This window comes from Sinocyclocheilus grahami, unplaced genomic scaffold (genome assembly GCF_001515645.1).
Source record: "Sinocyclocheilus grahami isolate Dianchi unplaced genomic scaffold, SAMN03320097.WGS_v1.1 scaffold1438.1, whole genome shotgun sequence".
Taxonomy (NCBI): domain Eukaryota; kingdom Metazoa; phylum Chordata; class Actinopteri; order Cypriniformes; family Cyprinidae; genus Sinocyclocheilus; species Sinocyclocheilus grahami.
The window spans coordinates 38,840-59,443 of record NW_015506617.1 but is presented as its reverse complement, the minus strand read 5'-3'; the positions used below and the strand labels follow the sequence as shown (position 1 = coordinate 59,443).

The following is a 20,604-nucleotide window of genomic DNA, read 5'->3' as shown; positions in this document are numbered from 1 at the left end:
AATTCTCTCATTTTTGCCCACAGGTGCAAGTGTTGATGGATCTGGCAGAAGTTCAGTGATTATTGACAGTGCCACTGTAAGTGATGGTGGCACCTATGTCTGCATTGCAGAGAACACTGTAGGATCCATAAGGGCTCTTTCGTTTGTGCGTGTCAGAGGTATGCATTTATTCATTTTTTTTAATTGTATTCAGCAATTGTATTCAGTTGTATTCAAAAAAAGTGGAAAATATAAGTAGTAGTGTTTGAATGCTTCTAGATCAGTGTTTCTCAACCTCAGCAGTCTTCCAAGGGGGGCACAAAAAGTCTTAATGTTTATTTTGGTCTTATTTTAAATAATTTAAGATATGTTTTGTTTTAATTCACTCCCTCAACATTTTTATTTAATTGAAGAACCGGGGTTCCCACAGTGTTGGAAAATTTGGATATATGAGGTAGCCTAAATTTAGACCTAGAATAGTCATTAAATAAATAAAACCTTAAAACACCAACAACATGTTGTAGTTATGCCAAGTTCTAAAATATTGTACTGGGTAGAAATGGGTAGAAATCCTTGTTCTGTAAATCACAAACAACTGGAAAAGCTATGTAAACCCTAAAGAATATTTAGCTGTTAGAACTTCTGAAATTCTAAAACTTTTTATTTTAATTATAATTATTTTAGTTGCTTATTTTAATCCACAGACAGCCCTAGTTTATGCCCTAGTTTATCAGAAGATGTACCATCGGAAACCTATTGGCTTACATATTGGGTTCTTCAAAGTCAAAAAGGCTGAAAAACACTGTTCTAGATCATGCCTTGTGACTGGATAATTCAATATGTTAAATTAACTTTTTTCTAATTTAAAGAGCTAGCAACTGTTAAGCATACACTCTGTCTTTACAGAACCTCCCGTGCTGAGAGGGGAAGCCCACACAACTAAGACTGTAGTTCAGGGTAAAGCTGCCATGCTGGACTGCGCTGTCAGCGGGGACCCTGTCCCTTCCTTGCGGTGGCACAAAGATGGCCGGCCGATACTTGGCTCTCTGCGGTTTCATCCCCTCCGCAATGGCTCTCTGGTTTTGTATAGTGCCACGGTAACCAGTCCTTATTTGTGTGAATAATGACTACATTATTTAGTATTTTGGTGCAACGCTAAAATGATTGAATACGATTTTAAAGGCTTTTCAAGGTGTCAAAGGCTATTTGACCAGCTCACCACTGCACATTGTAATGAAAGAAATGTGTGAGAGGTAAATGTGTGTGTTTTCCAGATCGGAGATTCAGGAGAGTACAGATGTGTTGCTGAAAGTGAGGCGGGCGCTGCGGAAAGAACAATATCTCTGAAAGTACAAGGTAAATTATTGTATTAGAGCCATGTTCATCTGTATATTTTAGATTAGCATTTAAAGTAATTTCACATTCTGTACTGTTATTGCAGTTCCAGGGGGCTACTCAAACTGGGAGGAGTGGGGCCCGTGCAGTGCCACCTGTGGGCAAGGCATCCAGGAGCGAATCAGATTCTGTAACAACCCACCTCCAGCCAATGGTGGGCCATCGTGCGAGGGTCCAAACGTGGATTCCAGGAAATGTCAAGCCTCTTTGTGTCCAGGTGCATCTGTGTTTATTGAAAGAAACCATATAGTTTAAAATCCTAATTAGAGAACTGTAGGGATAATGTATTTTTGTAGGCCAAAATCCAGAAACAAGTTAGCCTTTTAGCATGTCCATCTCCATTTTTCCAGTGTTAATGGATTTTTTTGAACGGACTTTTGGTTAAAAGCGTGAAATAACGTCTGTGTTTAACACAAGATCAAGATATTTTAGTTTTATTCTATGACATAAAATATATCCGTTATACTCATTTATGATTTTATTAAGGCTTTTACTTAAAGGTGCAATAGGTGATTGTCTTCAGAAACATTTTTTGTTATGCTGGTTGAAAGACTCTTCACATCCCGATAGCAATCATTAAGTTAAGTGGTCTAAAAGTATTTATCTGTATTTATATATTCTGTGGAAGGCGTAGGACCAAGAAATGTTCGTTCAATCAAAACGCTTGGTCCGATCGTTTTAATTGGCTTTCCTACCTGCCTGTCAACATATGTATTAGCATACCTCTGCGCACCCGGTTTGCACAGACAGGATACTTCATCAGCGCGTTCACGCACGCTGTGCAGGCAGATCCAGAAACAAGTTAGCCTTTTAGCATGTCCATCTCCATTTTTCCAGTGTTAATGGATTTTTTTGAACGGACTTTTGGTTAAAAGCGTGAAATAACGTCTGTGTTTAACACAAGATCAAGATATTTTAGTTTTATTCTATGACATAAAATATATCCGTTATACTCATTTATGATTTTATTAAGGCTTTTACTTAAAGGTGCAATAGGTGATTGTCTTCAGAAACATTTTTTGTTATGCTGGTTGAAAGACTCTTCACATCCCGATAGCAATCATTAAGTTAAGTGGTCTAAAAGTATTTATCTGTATTTATATATTCTGTGGAAGGCGTAGGACCAAGAAATGTTCGTTCAATCAAAACGCTTGGTCCGATCGTTTTAATTGGCTTTCCTACCTGCCTGTCAACATATGTATTAGCATACCTCTGCGCACCCGGTTTGCACAGACAGGATACTTCATCAGCGCGTTCACGCACGCTGTGCAGGCAGAGCGAGAATGGCAGACAAACATCAACAACCCGATCTTCCTTCCTGGTATTGTAGTACTTTTAAAGTTTTCTCACCGGTAAATGACACATGATGTAGCCCAGCGGTTCTCAATTCCAGTCCATTTTGCATGTCTCGCTTAGTTAACACACCCGATTCAGATAACCAGCTCGTTAGAAGTGAGCTACATGCATGAACTGTGTTACGATCGATATGATCCCTACACAGTGTTCATTGCTCCCTACTCCCTGAGCAGTGGAAATTGTAGAAAGTTTACTTCACTTCGGAACATTCATTCACGGATTTGCGCTGCGCAGCGTCTTCACACAGACTAAACTTACTAGAGAAGTGACATAATATACCTCCGTAAATAAATACTATTTAAATTTATGTCTCGCACACTTTAATGCCTTTTGTATGGAACATATCCGCTCGCTTCGAACTGGATGGCGGAATATCCGGTGATGTCCACTTCGCAGATAGAAGTGACGTACGTGCATGAACTGTGTTCCGATCGATATGATCCCTACACAGTGTTCATTTCTCCCTCCTCTCTGAGCAGGGGAAATCCGTTTAAGTTTACTTCACTTGGGAACGTGGGCTGGAATTTGGAACCGCTGATGTAGCCTATTGTAGTAATGCTGTCTCTGGTATTCTGGTCTGTGAGCGTATATGCGTCCAGGGGGCGTGGCTTTGGACGGCGATTGCAGGGAGGGTGGGACGTTCGCTTTCAGTGCTATCAGGCTAGAGTTAGCATTTTCCAAGATCTCCTACTACACCTTTAACCCCTTAACTGTCATCTCCATTTTTGAAAATTCACGAGAAAGTGCACTGTCCAAACTTAAATTATTATAATTCATGAACGCTTTTGAATACAGAACGAAGGTTGGTCTCTTTTTAAAGAAGACAATTAGCAGATTATTACAGAAGTGAAAGCATTTAATAAAATGAAAGTATTAAAAAGTTATAGAAGTTTAAATTTACTGTAAAGAAAATGTATTGTACTATTTTTATTTTATTTTATATTCCACAAAATGGCAGTAGTGCCAAACACTCGTCCAAAAATCCAGTAAACAAAAACATATGGTGCGAAGATCCAAAATATACAAAGATGAAAGAGATCCGCACTCCTGCAAATGCAGCTAAAAAAGCTTAATTACATTTATTATTCAGAGGTCACAAAAATATGTAGAACATGTATGTAGAAAATATGTAGACATGGCACTGAGGAAGGGTTAATACCCGAAAACGTTCTGCACTTGCACTTTTGCACTTCTTTCTACATATTTTTGTGACCTCGGAACAATAAATGGAATAAGCTTTTTAAGCTGCATTTGGAGGAGTGTGGATCTCTTTCATCTTTGTATCTTTTATTTTATATAAAATAAATATTTAAAAAAAAGTTAAAATACAAAATTGCTATTAAATTAAAGCCATATGTCTACATAAGTTGTGTTCCAAATTTGAAGTTAAAGGAGTCATATGATGCGATTTCAAGTTTTCCTTTCTCTTTGGAGTGTTACAAGCTGATTGTGTATAGATAAGATCCCTGAAGTTACAAAGACTAAAGTTTCAAAACCAAAGAGATATTCATTATCTCATATGATGCGATTTCAAGTTTTCCTTTCTCTTCTCGTTCTAACCCGCCCCCACATATCTACCTCACTATGTGGAAATATTATCATAATGCGGCCCAAATGTTCACGCAAAGAAAGAAGGCGTGGTTTCAGTAACCGCAGTTAGTGTTGAAGCTGCCATGTCAGGGAGACGCTGTGTGTTTCTAGGCGTGCGTGCGTGCGAGCGAGCGAGCGAGAGAGGGTCACATCACAGTGGAGTCAGCTGTCTCAAGACTGCGCTTGTCGGAAGGAGGGGGCTTTGTAGAAAACGAAGCATTTGAGAGAGGCGGGGCATAGAGGACCTACATTAATGTACAGTATTTGAAAAATAATGTGTTTTTTGAACATTAAAGCATGTCAACATATTCTGTTACACCAAATACACAAAATAATGATCTTTAAAAAAGCATCATATGACACCTTTAATATAAAAAAAATTGAGGTTCATATGCAATTTTGTTTAGGCGTTATTCCATAAAAAGCCACCGGGTGACACCCAAACTCCATTAAAAAAATGTTTGATGCAATTTTTGTCACAAATCTATCAATTTCTCTCTCAATATTATATCTATCACAAAATATGGAATCTTGAGACTCAGACCTTTCCAACGATATGTATTTTGTCAAGATTATAAAAAGTTTTGATTCTAAAAGACCGTAATACATTTTGTAACATGACACCCCCGCTAAGGGGGAGGAGACCGCTAAAAGATTTTGAAATGCCATTTCTATGGTAACGCAATGTCCGATTTCAAAATGGTTTTCACAGGATAAATTTTGAGATTTTAAGCTTTCAAATTGTATATAACTTATGATGATTCCTAAAACATGAGATAGGGAAAATGGCAACGAAATAAAGACTTTTTGTGACAAAGGTCAGAACTCCTGTTATGATGTAGATTTGTCATAGACTCTTGGTGCACTCTTGTAATAAGTTAATCTATTACTGTTCCTACATAATTTGTAACAAAATAAAATGCCAAAATATATATTTAGGAGTCTTAGACCTTTCCAATGATATATAGTTTGTCATGATTACATTAGGATTTAATTGTACTATAGTGAAGTAAACTTAGGTGTCCCGTATACGGGACGGTGACCGTTAAAAGGCGGATAAATGAGACAGGGGTTGTCAGGACATCAAATGTCATCACAGGAAACTCACAGGATCCCATAACAGGAAAACTCATCTGCTCATTAGTCCACTTTCACAGTCTTGTTGTTTTATATTCATGCTCCTACGTATAGCTTTTTACTTCTGCCGATTGTATTTAGACGTCAAAATTCATATGTTGTGTTTGTAAGGATCCACCCGCCAGCCCAAAAAGCGGAATCCAGCAGCCTGATCGAAGGTTTTCTGCGTGTATGTCTTACACGGCGCTTCTGCAAGAAATTATCTTAAATCATTCAAATTTGGTTTCCAATCAAAATTCTGACTCCATGAATAATTTAATCTGACTCCAATTATTGGTAATTCTTTAATGCAATTTAAAAGCTGATCACAACTAACGACTATGATTTAGATATTTGATTATTCTGGAGATTCCATACTTTCAATTATTCATTCATTTAAGGACCTAACATCGCTCAGAAATTCACTCGGCCATTTATGGCACTTTTTCACTGCATGGTACGGCTCGGTACGGTTCACTTTTTGGGGGTTTTCCACTGGGTACAGTACCTGGTACCTGGTACTTTTTTTAGTACCACCTCGGTTGGGGTTCCAAGTGAACCGTACTGTTACCAAAACGTGACGTGTAAACCTGATCACGGATTGGCCGGAGAGAATCGTCACTACCTGCATCACTGAACTTGCGACACAAACACAAAAGAACTGCTAGATTTAAATCAGCACAGCCAGCGAAGGATCGAACGCAACTGTTTTGAACGAGTGCACCTTTTTTTAACAACCAAAAAGTTTTGTTGTCCATTGCGGAAGAACAGACGTTCCTCTCATTGATAGCAGAGAGAGCGGATCCAGCGAGAGCTTGATGGGGCGACGCGGAATGAAAACGTTTTTTTTAGGAGTCGTGGTAGTAGAGGCGGCGCAACTATAACGACATGTGAATTATCCCGCCCACTCTAAAGCTGTACTGAACTGCAGTGGAAATGCAAACCGTGCCGAGCCGTACTGAGCCGTGCCAAGCAGAGTCATACCACGCAGTGGAAAAGCGCCATTTGTGAACCCATGGACACAAACTCGCCAGTTCTGGTCTTACTCAGAGGATACAGTGTGATTAAATACCTTTAAGTAGGCTGCACCATGCTAGTACATAACAAAAAGTGTAATAATTTCTCCATACTCACGAAAGCTGTAACTTGTTAAGCCAGTGACAAACAGAAATCAGAAGATCCCTAATGGAGAGCCCTCTGCCCCGCTCATTGGTACTTAAGTATGATTTGTCCTGGACGCAGATTTGCGGAAATGCTAGACTACACAATAATCTACTTGAAAAAATAATTTCTAGAAAACCCAGAATAAATCAAAATTAACATTTATTTTTGCCAGGCATCATCAAACAATAATCAAAAAGAGTTAATTCAATCATTCCACAATGAGAATACATAAATTACAGGAAATGTATTAAAATTCTGTTACACAACTGATCAGCATGAAACACAAACCTAGAATAAGAAAGTAACACTAAAATAATTTCAAAGAGTCAGCATACCTGGCAAATAGAGAGACACACGACAATCGTGTGGGAAGTTCTGTTTACAGATGCCTCCCTGAATGTTTCACTAATCCTCTTTAAATACTCAAATCAAAACAAAACAATCCTAAATTTAGCATAATAAAAGCTTCACAGGACCTTTTGCTGGGACATGAAATGACCTGAAAGCCATATCTAACCTGGGGTTGAAAAAACAACATCTGGCAAAGACCTTATCAGGGGCGCAACCCATACCAGAAGAACAGAATTTTTCTCATATTTGAGATCTTTATTTTTGGTCTGTTCTACTGATATGGGACTGAGATCACATTTCCAATCGCACTGAGACTGTAAAGTTGATACCAAACATGAAGAGTTTACGATCATGAATTTTGAAGATATAATAAATGTTTTTATATGAGCATAGCAGCTTGAGTTCTTGGCATTTCTCTGTGAACCTTTAGTGACCTGGACCATGTGCCCAGGGGGGAAGGATGCGTGAAGGGTCAAATGGTCTTTCTTTCAGATCTTCCTATCTGATTAGAGAGTTCATTGTTTTGTGGCATGACATTTGCATTGCGAGAATTCCTGAGTGTTTGGCTTCACGAGGGGATCAAAGCCCCTGGGGGAAGGATGGGTAAAGGGACCGACGAGCAAATGGTCTTTCTTTCAGATCTTCCTATCTAATTAGAAAGTTTATTGTTTTGTGGCATGGCATTTGCATTGCGAGAGTTCCTGAGTGTTTGGCTTCACGAGGGGATCAAAGCCCCTCTACATGTTCATTTGTGAAGATTATCATGACAAACAAGAAGTCTGTTGGTCACAGAACTTATTTTCTGCAATATGCTTTTGGGTTTTTGTTGAGGAAACCAGCGTAATGCCAACTTCTACAGCAATCTATTGAAGAAAATGAATGTTTCTAGATCCCATTTCCACCTGGTATTAAGGTTTTTTTATATGGTTTACAAGTGGTCAGCCGAGACGCATTACAATTTCCAACTGGTAATAACAAATGCATCTCCAGTCATCACATGTGTTATGAGATATTAATACAGAGTTCTGGCAGAGTTCTCGCTGCTCAACATTCAAATATATGATTAGTGCTTGCCATAGCAGTTGCAGCTTGCTTCAGAAACCTTCCCCAGCTCCACCTGTATAGATCTGCTACGAGGTGATTCATGTATGCTAGGCCTATATGGGGGTTATTTCATGTATGTTATATTTGCAGCAGCTATATTTCTTACATGCTGACAGCAGCATGTTGTGGATGTATTGGCAGTAGCAAGTCTCGGTACTTGCTCTGCCGCAGCAGCAGAGTAACAGATCTATTCCGCCAAGACCAAATACATTAACATTGTCATGTACATTACCATGCCGATCCCTCCGAGAGTTGTCATGACAGAAAGGTGGTTTATGATACCATTGTTGCCAGAATCGAATAATATTCAAAAGCACTCATTGTAACATATGCCATTACTCCTCGTAACTTTAGCAGACCAAAAAACTTGCCATTTTAGTGTAAAATGTGCCTCAGACTGTCTGTGATGTTACAGACTACAAGAACCCTTACACACTGTCTTTCTTCTCTGTTGTGTAGGCGAGTCTCCGCGGCGTGCACGGGGCAGTCTGATAGGCATGATTAATGAGAAGGAGTTTGGAGTGGCCTATCTGGAAGCCAATATCACAGAGAATGAAGCGGATGGCACCAGCACGCTGGATGCCCATGTAGAAAACATTCCTCCAAGTGTCGGTGAGTGTACTTACAGTGTGGTTTGGCCATGTGCCAGAGTGAACTTAGACAATCAGTAATGCTCAATTAAAGCTATGTTGACTTACAGCTGACAAGAACAGGAGAAACTGGTCCTTGATAACATGAAAAAAAATCATTTCTGTTGTACTTGTCATTTGACAAGTGTGCTTTCAAACAGACATCAAGAAGTACCAGACAACACATTTAAACTGCCAATGTTCTTTCTCTGACAATAAGACCCTGCTGTTTTATTTTGAATCTATTATTTGAAACCTTCCTGCATTACAGGTCCTTTGTTGCGAGTTCTTGTGTCAGTATTTGCCCCAATTTACTGGACAACTGTATATCAATCACCGGAAACCCAAAATGGCTTCTCTCTCACTCAAGGGCAGTTCAGACAGGAATCTCAGCTGGAGTTTGACACAGGTTACAGCTTTCCATACATGCCACTTTGAAGAGCCTAATTAACACATCTGTTGTTGTAAATGGGACAAAAACACATTTTCTGTTGCTGAGAGGACTTCATTTTGGATTCTATCAATTGAATGTGTCTTCTGCCTTGGAATGACAGGAGAGGTCTTAAAGCTGACTCATGTGGCCAGAGGTCTGGATGCGGAAGGGGCTCTGCTAGTGGACATTGTGATCAACGGCTTTGTTCCTCCTATGCTGTTGACTTCTAATCTCAATCTGCAGGTTGGTTTTTCAAAGTCATGGACGTAATACTCTCTGACTTGCATTTATGTACACTACTTTTCAAAAATTTGGGGTCGTTAAGGATTTTTCAAGTCTCTTCTACTCACTAAGGCTGCATTTATTGGATCAAAAATTCAGCAACACAGTAATATTTTTTTATATTTTACAAATTAAAATAACTTTTCTATTTTAGTATATTTTAAAATGTGATTTATTTATTTTCTAGCAAAGCTTGCGCATACAAGGAATTTGTTTTAGTGTCACAAGCTTCCAGTACACAGAGACAACAACACACAGACAATAAAAAATAAGATGAGAATAAAAAAATACACATGTAAATGGAAAAATAAATTGTGCTATAGATAGAGTAGAGTAGAATAGGAATCGAATAGAATAAGATGTGGGGATGTACTAGGATGTGGGGTGGTAATAAATATAAGGTTATTGCACATATTTTTATTGCACAATGGGGAACATTTAACTGTTCATGAGGTAGATTGTCTGGGTGAAGAAACTGTTCTTGTGCCTGGCTGTCCTGGTATTTGCTGCTCTGTGAGGGATCCAGAGTGACTCTGGATGTATACAGTTCTTGAAGGGTGGGCAGGGGAGCACCAATAATCCTCTCAGAAGTCCGAACCGTTCTCTGTAGTCTTCTGATGTCTGATTTTGTAGCTGAGCCAAACCAGACAATTATTGAAGTGCACAGAACTCGATAGCTTTTTTAACAATGAAGTCGATGCGAGTGTCCCACTTCAGGTCCTGGGAGATGGTGGTGCCAAGGAATCTGAATGACTCCACTGTTGTTACAGTGCTGTCCATGATGGTGAGTGGGGGGAGTGCAGGGGGGTTTCTCCTGATTTCCACGATCATTTCCACTGTTTTGAGCGTGTTGAGCTCCAGGTTGTTAAGACGGCACCAGACAGCCAGCTGTTCAACCTCTTGTCTGTAAGCAGACTCGTCACCGACTTGAATGAAGCCGATAAGTGTGGTGTCTTCTGCGAACTTCAGAAGCTTGACATAGGAGTCTTTAGAGGTGCAGTCATTTGTGTAGAGGGAGAAGAGCGGTGAGGAGAGGACATAACCCTGAGGGGCTCCAGTGCTGATGGTGCGTGCGGCTGTTTGACATGAATTTCCCCAGTCTCACTAGCTGTTGCCTATCTGTCAGAAAGCTGGTGATCCACTGACAGATAGAGATAGGGACAGAGAGCTGGGTTAGTTTGTTCTGGAGGAGTGTTGGAATAATGGTGTTGTAGGCCGAACTAAAGTCCACAAACAGGATCCTCACATAAGTCCTTGATTTGTCCAGATGCTGCAGGATGAAGTGCAGTCCCATGTTGACTGCATCATCCACATACCTGTTTGCTCAGTAAGCAAACTACAGGGGGTCCAGTAAGGGTCCAGTGATGTCCTTCAGGTGGGTCAGTACCAGTCTTTCAAACGACGTTAGAGCCACATGTCTGTAGTAATTAAGTCCTGTTATCTTGGGTTTCTTTGGGATGGGGGTGATGGTGGAGTGCTTGAAGCAGGCAGGCAGGGACTTCACACAGCTCCAGTGATCTGTTGAAGATCTGTGTGAAGATGGGGGCCAGCTAGTCAGCACAGGATTTTAGACAGGCTGGTGTAACACAATCTGTGCCTGGTGCTTTCTGTCTCTTCTGCTTCCGGAAGACCCTGACGCACATCATCTTCACTGATCTGAAGTGTAGGAGGTGGGGAGAGGGGGGTTGCTGGAGGTGTTAATGGTTGTGTAGATCGAGTGTGGGGTTTGAGACCAGTTTCAAATCTACAATAAAACTCATTCAGGTCTTCAGCAAGTTGTTGATTCGCCTCAGTGCTGGGGGATGTTGCCTTGTAGTTAGTGATGTCTTTCAGACCTTTCCACACTGATGCAAGTTTGAGCATCATTACTCTAGTCTTCAGTGTCACATGATCTTTCAGAAATCATTCTAATATGCTGATATGGTAGTCAAGAAAGAATTATTAATATTAATATTAATATATTAATATATTAATATTAATATTTTTGGTGAAACCAAGAATGAAATATCTTTTGTAACACTTTACTGTCACAATTGATACATTTAATGCATTTTTGCTGTATAAAATCATTAATTTCTTTAAAAAGAACTTTAGGCAGTAGTGTATGTACAAATGTATAAATAGAAAAGTAGTTAATAAAAATTTACCAAATACATAGGTATTGTTAGAAATACTCTTAAAGTGATAGATCATACAAAAATGAATTCTTGAAAAGTATTTTATTTTCTTTCCATCTGTTCATTAGGAGTTTGACGAGTCATATGTGCAGACAGGCTCCGGGCAGCTTTATTCCTGGTCCTCACAGAATCACATGTGGGACGGGTCTCCTCTGACCCTAAGATGCAATCATTCTGTGGTTTTTGAAGGGCCGGAGAACCGTCAGGGGCCCCTGCTGCAGCTCCTCAGACTGACAGGAATAAGTAGCACCTACAGCTTTTTCACTCTCAGCCTGGAGTTCAAGATGACTGCCAGTTTACTCATACCAGGTCAGTCCATGGGATAGTTTTTTTTTTCAGTTAATTGACAATGTGTAAAATGATGCATAAATTATTAGAATAATTTCTAATAAATCATATTTCAATTCAAAAATACATAATCAATGATTTGTTTGTGTGCAGAGGGTAATGGAGAGACGTGTCCAAAAGGTTTTGTATTGGACACAGCATCTTACTGTGCCGGTATGTACTTTATAAACAGTTTTCAAATGTATATGCAACTGCATATTAGCTATGAAAGCCCACATTCTTTTACCAATATCAAAACAAAATTTATTGTAGAATGTGATTGGAATATTTTGTTGTTGTTTTGTCTTTTAGATGAGGACGAATGTGCTGTTGACTCTCCCTGCTCACACTCATGTAATAATATCATGGGTGGTTTCTCCTGCGCGTGTCCTTCTGGATTCACCATCTCTACCGAGTCCAACACCTGCCGAGGTCAGATCTATATTAATACAAGATACAGTATTTTGATGGCACTATCCATAATAAAGTTCAAATGTTCCTAGATGATATTAGCACATTTGACTGGAAGGCAGTGAAAAGTTAATCTCCAGTTTCTTACTGTGATTTCTGTTGTGATTCAGATATTGATGAGTGCACCCAAGGTTCCCACTTGTGTCACCCCAACCAGCAGTGTGTGAACACTGTTGGGACGTATCGCTGTCAAGCCAAGTGTGGCCTGGGCTTCAAACCCAGTTTAGTTGGCACCAGTTGTGAAGGTTAGTTTAAAATATGGTGGTCAATGGATAATCGATGGAGAATTTATTAGCTTTATTCATTATCCATCACCATGCTAAAATCTTCAGAGAGTTGTCATGATTGAACAGTCTTTCTTCTTTCACAAAGATATCGATGAATGTGCATTTAAAAAGCCTTGCCAACATGAGTGCAGAAACACAATAGGAAGCTACCAGTGCACTTGCCCACCAGGATACCAACTATTATCCAATGGCCGAACATGCAAAGGTGAGTCTTTTGCACTTTTTATTAAAAAAAGGTCTTTCATTAACTCATATACACATTCCTGTATATAACAGTGGCGGCTCGTGGGTTTTAAAATAGAGGCGGCACACTAATTGTATTGGTCTGAGATCCCTGCCGATTATTATTATTATTATTATTATTATTATTATTTGCTTAACCACTTTAAAATGGCTTTTTGGTTGCTTTTAGTCAGAAAACGTAAAGAAAACGACATGCATACAGCAAGATAATATAATTTCACTTACCTGGCCTATCACTTGAAGCAAACTCCATCCCTTCTTAAAAGTCTGTGTTAAAAGAGAGCTGCCTGTTGCGCCATTTAATTAAGCCGACTGCTGTAGCCTATATCCAGCTTAGGCTGTTTTCCCTAAATTTGTATATTTACTGTTTGAATGACAGCTTGGTAAATCTGTTGGCAATCAAATATTCAATATCGCTACTCATCATAAGTACTTGGTACATTACCAGTGCAGCGGGAGACGTTAAAACTAATATCACCTCATTTACGTCTCTTTGATGATTGGTTAATATCAGAAGGGAGGCTTCTTTCCTTAGCGCTGAAAGTGAACACTCAATGGTGATTGGCTAATTTTTTTTTTACCAACGGAGGCACGAGAGCTCAGCTCTCCCCTGGCCTCCCCCTACCCTTCTCTATCATTAGCGGTTGTAATTACATCAGCAGATTCGGCACATTCGCGATAGAAAAGCGGCGCTTTCACGTTATGTTATTACAACTGTGAAATTACAAACAAAAAATACACATTCTGAGACATGAACTGAAATTAATTGTGAATTGTATTAACATTAAATCGTCCTCCTCCCATTTTCACCTCAAAATTATGGGGAAGCTGTGCCTCCCCTGCCTCCCCCAACGAGCCGCCACTGGTATATAAAGCCTTTTTTCATGTGAAAAAAAGTTTGAAAATTAACTTTTCTTATAGATATTGATGAGTGCACTGTGCAAGGTGTTCAGTGTGGCCCAAACCAAATGTGCTTTAACACACGGGGGGGCTATCAGTGTCTTGACACACCCTGTCCCACCAGCTACCAAAGAGGACGCAATCCAGGGTAAGATTTGCTTGTAATATAATGAATGAAAGCCTCAGCAAAAGAAATGAATGAACAGGAAATCTTATTTAGTAGCTTTTTTTATTATTTAGGGGTTCAAGTGTGTAGCTATTGTGATTGTTATAATGGTCACGGATCAGCGATCTCCACATAAAACTCATTGTGCAGACCAAACCGTGAGTCATAGAGACGTAAAACTTGGAGGGATGGTAGTACTCACACACTGCAAAAAAATGTTCTTCTTACATAGATTTTTTTTTGTCTTGTTTCCAGCCAAAATATCTCAAATCAAGAAGGATTTTCTAGACAAGTAAAAAAATTATTGTTTTGTTTTCAGAAAAAAACGTTAAAAACGTGAGTTTTTGCCTGAAACAAGCAAAATAAGCTGCCAATGGGGTAAGCAAAATAATCTTGTTTTCTGTTTGAAATAAAGATTATTTTGCTTAGCCCATTGGCAGATTATTTTGCTTGTTCTAAGCAAAATTGTTCTGAAAAAAAGACAATAATTTGTACATCATGCTTCTTGATTTAAGTAATTTTTAGATATTTTGGCTGAAAACAAGACAAAAAAAAAAACTAAGTAAGAAAAGCATTTTTTTGCATTGCATCGCCTACAATGTGACCAAGGCTCACTCCAATCGGCCTGACGGGGGTGCTACAGCAATCAAAAGTGCAAAATCACTCATAACTCTTAAACCGTCAGTCGCAGGCTCAAGTGTCTGATGTCGTTGGAATCCTTGGCACGCCTCAGATTTAATCGTGTGCCCGGCGAAATTTTGGGGTATTTTTGCATTTTTTGCAAAACCTACTTTTGCTAACTAGTCCTAGGTTTTTCGGCCGATTGGAACCAAACCAGTGCAGAAAGATTCTCTGGAGAATGAATATCAATAATTATCAAAAAATGTTGAACTTTTGACTCACTGTCGCGATTGGGAGCAAAAACGTTAGAAAGGGGCAGGGCCACTTTTAGTAAAATACCTATAACTCCTGAATGTTGTCTACAAGTTTTATAAGTGTCTACAAGGACATTTGCGTATCTCAAAAAACATGGCCGCCATTGGCAGACGAAGGTTGAGCACCTGTTAGACAAGGTTAACGGAGGCCGATCGGAACGAAACTCGAAAGGGCCTGTACAACTCACAGCCCCAAAGGTCTGAGAGAAATTCAAAAGAAATCGGCCACTGTGGGGCGATATCGCATTTTCAAGGGCGATACGATACAACTCCTCATTCTGGACAACTTTGCCTCTAGAACCATAGCTGTCAATCAAATCGTTTGTTAAATGATTAAGATGTAAAAAACCTACTTTTGTGATTTTTTTCACTCAATCTGGAAAAAAACACTGCAGTACAATTCAGTTGACTCTCTAGGCCAATAATTATAAAAAAAATGTTTTAAATGTGCCCTTTGGGAAGCTATAACGGGGTCGTTTAGAAAAGGGGCCTGTCCAAATTTACCCCAAATCCTATAAAGCCTTAAGGAAAACTCAGGCGCCAGATTTTTTATAGGTTTAAGGGGGTTCGCGACCAAAAAAGTTTGAGAACCACTGGGTTACAGGCTTGTTACAGGATTGAACCCCGATAATTGCTGCTTGCAGCTATATTTTTATTTACTTTTATTATTATTTATGAATTAATAATTCATGATGTAAAAAGATTACTTGGAAACAGAGGTGGACAGTAACTAAGTACATCTACTTGAGTATTGTACTTAAGTACACTTTTTGAGTATCTGTACTTTACTTGAGTATTATTTTATCTGGAAACTTATGACTTTAACTTCACTACATTTGAAAGACAAATATTGTACTTTTCACTCCACTACATTTCTATCAAGATCCTCAAAGTAGAAAAGTCGTTAGCAGCTTTGAAAGTCAGTTGGTGATTTTTTCCTTCTCTAAAACGTGACTTTTTTTTTTTCAGACAGTTTATCAGTAATCACTCTTGTAGGGCTACATGAAGTGATTTCCCAGCATTTTGTGAGCACTGACCAGTTCCAAATGTGATATTTATTTACAACAATTCAATAATAAGAAGTTAATATTGTGGTTTATATTAGACACAATATTGTCTGATTTTGCTAAATTGTGTAAGTGAAATATTACCTATACATCAAAGTACAGCGAGAGCAATTAGACATCATTTAAAAAAAAATTGTTTTGATGTCAAATACGTCTTGCTGTTTTGCATTTTTTTTAAAGCAGTGTTGCTGTTGTAAAGTTATACAGCTACAGTTGTGTTGCTGGGTTTTAAAGCAGGTTTGGTTTTTTATTTTTCTTCCTTAAATACTTCCTTATCAGTCTGTATTTACAGCAATTTCACTGTCCACTCTGTTCAAATGTGGATGAATGGCTACACATAGATGTGTCGAGAGCTGTGTGAGATCACTACCATCCTGCTTTTGTGGGGGTGGGTAGGAGAGAGAGTATAGAGTGCTATGTGACAACAAATTTGATTGATGAGGGTCATAAAAATTCCACACCCCACCCATAAGTGGACACCTGTACATCCCCGCCCCCGTCTAATGCCGCTTTTCCACTGCATGGTACGGCACGGTATGGCTCGGTACGGTTAACTTTTGGGGGGTTTTCCACTGGGTACAGTACCTGGTACCTGGTACTTTTTTTAGTACCACTTCGGTTGGAGTTCCAAGTGAACCGTACCATTACCAAAACGTGACGTGTAAACTCTGCTGATCACGGATTGGCCGGAGAGAATCGTCACTACCTGCGTCACTGAACTTGCGACACAAACACAAAAGAACTGCTAGATTTAAATCAGCACAGCCAGCGAAGGATCGAACGCAACTGTTTTGAACGAGCGCACCTTTTTTTTAACAACCAAAAAGTTTTGTTGTCTGTTGCGGAAGAACAGACGTTCTTCTCATTGATAGCAGAGAGAGCAGATCCAGCGAGAGCTTGATGGGGCGACGCGGAATGAAAAAGTTTTTTTTAGGAGTCGTGGTAGTAGAGGCGGCACAACTATAACAACATGTGAATAATCCCGCCCACTCTAAATCGGTACTGAACTGCAGTGGAAACGCAAACCGTGCCGAGCCGAACCGTGCCGTGCTGTACTGAGCCGTACCGAGCCGAGTCGTACCACGCAGTGGAAAAGCGCCATAAGTGACCATCTGTTTATCCACCCCAATGACCCGAAGGAATTTATGATTGTTTGGGAATGTGTTTTTTGTGTGGGTCAGTTGATACTGTTCAAAACTGATGTGCCCGTCACTTTATGTGCTTTAAACTTTAAATTGTGAAACGTGGTATGATTATTAAACGGGATAAGGGAAGTTTTTATGAAAGTTTTCACACATACATTTCAAGAAAAGCATCAAACATACGTGGTATATAAACAATGTAATGACAGTTTTTTCCAGAAAAGAGTAAAAAACGGGTCAAGACGAATATTTAAGTGTTGTTAATTTAAAAACTAGTTAGTTTGTTACAAGTTAGAAAATAAAAATAAAAGTAGCCCACTGACCATCTATCTAAAACAAACAAAAAAGTATCAGATACGTTCGTTAAAAAAATACGGAAGTTACAATTTTAAAGTTAGAGTTTGTTACCATTTAGAAAAGAAAAGAAAAAATGCTGACTTGAGATGGCACAATAATACGCCGTACACTTGCAGAACGCAAGGTTCTAGAAGGCACATAACTCTGAAGTAATGAATTTAGGTAAATGGGTGCAGAGCCAGTGGTGGTTTTGTAGGCAAATATTAATGCCTTGAACTTAGCAGTGCTTTTATCCGAAGCAACTTACAAATGAGGAAGTGTTGAGGGGTAAGCAATGTAATAAGTCCTGGATAGTCTAATGTGGTGCAGATAGCAAGTTTTTTTGTTTTTGTTATTTTTTGTTATCAATTTAATAAAAAGAAAAAAGAAAACGGGTAGACTGAATAGAACGTACGAGCGTAGATGGAAAATAAAATTAATAAGAAACGATCTTGTATCTTATATCTGATATAAACTAGGATAATATAATAATGTGACGTGAATGTCTCGAATAAAGACGAGGTTTAAAGCAATATTTTATTAAATCAACCAAATTCGCAGAAATATTGACTTGTATAAACAAAGAGGCCCGCTAACATGACAGCAAAAACTAGGAGACAAAGCATATAACGCCATAAGCATAAGGCCTAACAATTACAATTAGGTGGGAAAATAAGATAAGAATGGTGAAACTGCGGTAAACAAATTCAAACAGAAAGAGCGAACAGCCATGTAAACATATAAAATTGTTCTGGTTTCAAAGTGTAAGGTGATGAAAAACTTTGCGGTTTAAATCTCACAACGGTGTGACGAGATCTAGAACTGCAGCGCCGTTAAACATGTAGGTAGATGAAAAATTTTCAATATAAACAAGAATGCAGCTCTGATGTGACTTATCTCAGTAATAAACAGTTGCATTTGCTAATTAACTATTGGAATTTATGACATGTTAAAACATTTTGGTATACTGCAGATGAGGACAAAAACTTCTTACCACATGTTTTCATAAAAAGAAGAACGAAATATTAAGGCATCTGTTTTCTGGGTCAGACCTAAAAGACAGACGCCTTAAACACCGGTATCAAAGTATTGGTGTGAAGAGAATAAAAAATACATGAATCATCCCACCTTTCCCTTAAAATGACTTATCAAACTGTAAGTCATTTACCTATTGTTTAGAGACATACACAAAATAAATGCGTATCTATGTGTGGACTGTGAAATGTGTGGCTTTAAGTGTAATAGTTAGAAAAGTTTGAAGTGTAATATTTGCATAGGTAACAGAAAAACACAACTAGGCTACTCACTTTTCATGCTTGGGTTGTCGTGTCTTGTGTTTCCGCATCGTAGACAGACCAGAAAGATGACCTAAAAGAAATTTCATTTGTTTAGTCTTAAGCAGTGCCATGTAGAAGTCATTTAATCGATTAATAAAATTCAATTATTTTGCTGTATTTCTTTTGAGAGTTTAGCCCTGTTAACCCTAATTACAGAATAATGCAATATCGGAAAATGATCAGACAAGTCTGAATATAAAACATCAGATTTAATTTCTTCAGTTAGCCTTTAAAATGTTATCAGTTAAAGTTGTTGAATTTTCTTTAACTCTTGTAGGTTTATGAATAAGAGGAAAATAATAAGTAGAATAAAGAATATTAAGAAAATCTACAGTAAGGATATCAAATTTCTCGGACCCCAGTATGTTACCGTGGCAAAGAATGATTATTTTGTCCTTCCTCTCGATCCATGTCAACTATCATTGAGGTTTTGTCTGTCTGGTTTTGGTCAGATTTTTGATTGAATTAATTGTTTTAAGGTGTGCAGGATGCATTAGATCAGTGCACAATGTGTGACGGATATTTATATGTTTTGAACATATTTTCAAGTTCGTTATAAATATGTTTCTGTTTGTAAGAACATGTTGGCGTACATGAGAACACATTGAGAACTTGTTGGTAATTTACATGTTGTGAACTTGCAAACAGCGCTTAACGGATATGAGTTTTATAGTATTTGATAAATGTTTTATAAAGCATTTTCATAAGAGGAATGTACGTGGTTTATTCTTTCTACAGGCTTATACTTTAAGCATGTTGAACATATCCGCTTATGTGTAGGCTACTCAATATTGGTCAGTCGTGACTCGTATCCGACATGAAGGATCAGTGAATGAAACCGTGACCACAAACATCATCAGGTTAAATGAACAAAAGACGATACGCGTTCACACAGTTAACTTTATTTGAATGTTTCGCTGATATAAAATGACCCCTGAGTTGTTAGAAAAGAAATGCATACTGACATCACTGCGAGATGACTTAAGGACACTATGATCCGGTTCATTGAACCGAACTGAAAAGATTTGATTCGCGGAAATGAATTGGACTTTGCATCACTAACAGAGATCACAAAAAAAGGTGGTTTGTAACATCACAACACGGAAGGAGCGCATACTTCACAAAAAGCATGGAAATGTGAGTCTTTTTATATAGGGTATCTGAGCATGCATATAATCAGAAGTCCAATGATTTAGAGCGCTGTCATGTATGTGTATTTTGGGATATGGACCCCCGGTGGCCATGTTTGAAGTCTGAGGTGTATGCTGGGTATTGTAGTTCCCTGACCTCATTTGAATGAGGTATTAGTTACACACGTTCAATTGAACACCTTTGTATTAACAAAAACAAAAAGAATTGTCAAAATATATTTAGACTAAACAATTATATTCAAGAATAATACGATATACATATGCTAAAACAGGCTTGATGTGTATGTTGTAATGGAGCAAGCGTGTTATGTTATGTTATCTTGTGAAGCATTAGGCGTTAGGATTCGTGTGCTCTTGAAACCAAATAATTGTCTTTATCTTAAGAAAAACTGCGGCGCTATAATACATTTTCTGCTATGACTGTACTTGTTACGATGCTTCAAATCGGGTCTGGCTTGTTTTATGTGCGTACCCTTGTTTGCCAAGCTAGTGTTAAGTGATATTGTTCACTTTTTAACATTAAAGTGGTTAATGCACTCTTTCACCATCTGTTATTGTAATAATGCATAAACAGTGTTGGGGAGCAACTAGTTACATGTAGCTAAATTACATCATTTAATTACAAAATAAATGTAATTGTAATCAGTTACAGTTACTGAGAAAAAA

The 20,604-nt window shown here is 38.5% G+C and overlaps 1 protein-coding gene across 1 annotated transcript in view; it reads left to right on the top strand.

The window, feature by feature from the left end:
* hmcn2 (hemicentin 2) overlaps positions 1–20,604 on the top strand; it is a 109,357-nt gene that overhangs the window by 81,688 nt on the left and 7,065 nt on the right. Inside the window, exons 62-74 of the mRNA XM_016256518.1 lie at positions 24–158; positions 886–1,076; positions 1,254–1,335; positions 1,421–1,591; positions 8,515–8,667; positions 8,956–9,093; positions 9,239–9,360; positions 11,645–11,885; positions 12,018–12,077; positions 12,216–12,335; positions 12,485–12,619; positions 12,747–12,866; positions 13,826–13,952. Of these exons, the coding sequence (XP_016112004.1) occupies positions 24–158; positions 886–1,076; positions 1,254–1,335; positions 1,421–1,591; positions 8,515–8,667; positions 8,956–9,093; positions 9,239–9,360; positions 11,645–11,885; positions 12,018–12,077; positions 12,216–12,335; positions 12,485–12,619; positions 12,747–12,866; positions 13,826–13,952 (1,795 nt within the window). The remainder of the gene's footprint in view (positions 1–23; positions 159–885; positions 1,077–1,253; positions 1,336–1,420; positions 1,592–8,514; positions 8,668–8,955; positions 9,094–9,238; positions 9,361–11,644; positions 11,886–12,017; positions 12,078–12,215; positions 12,336–12,484; positions 12,620–12,746; positions 12,867–13,825; positions 13,953–20,604) is intronic.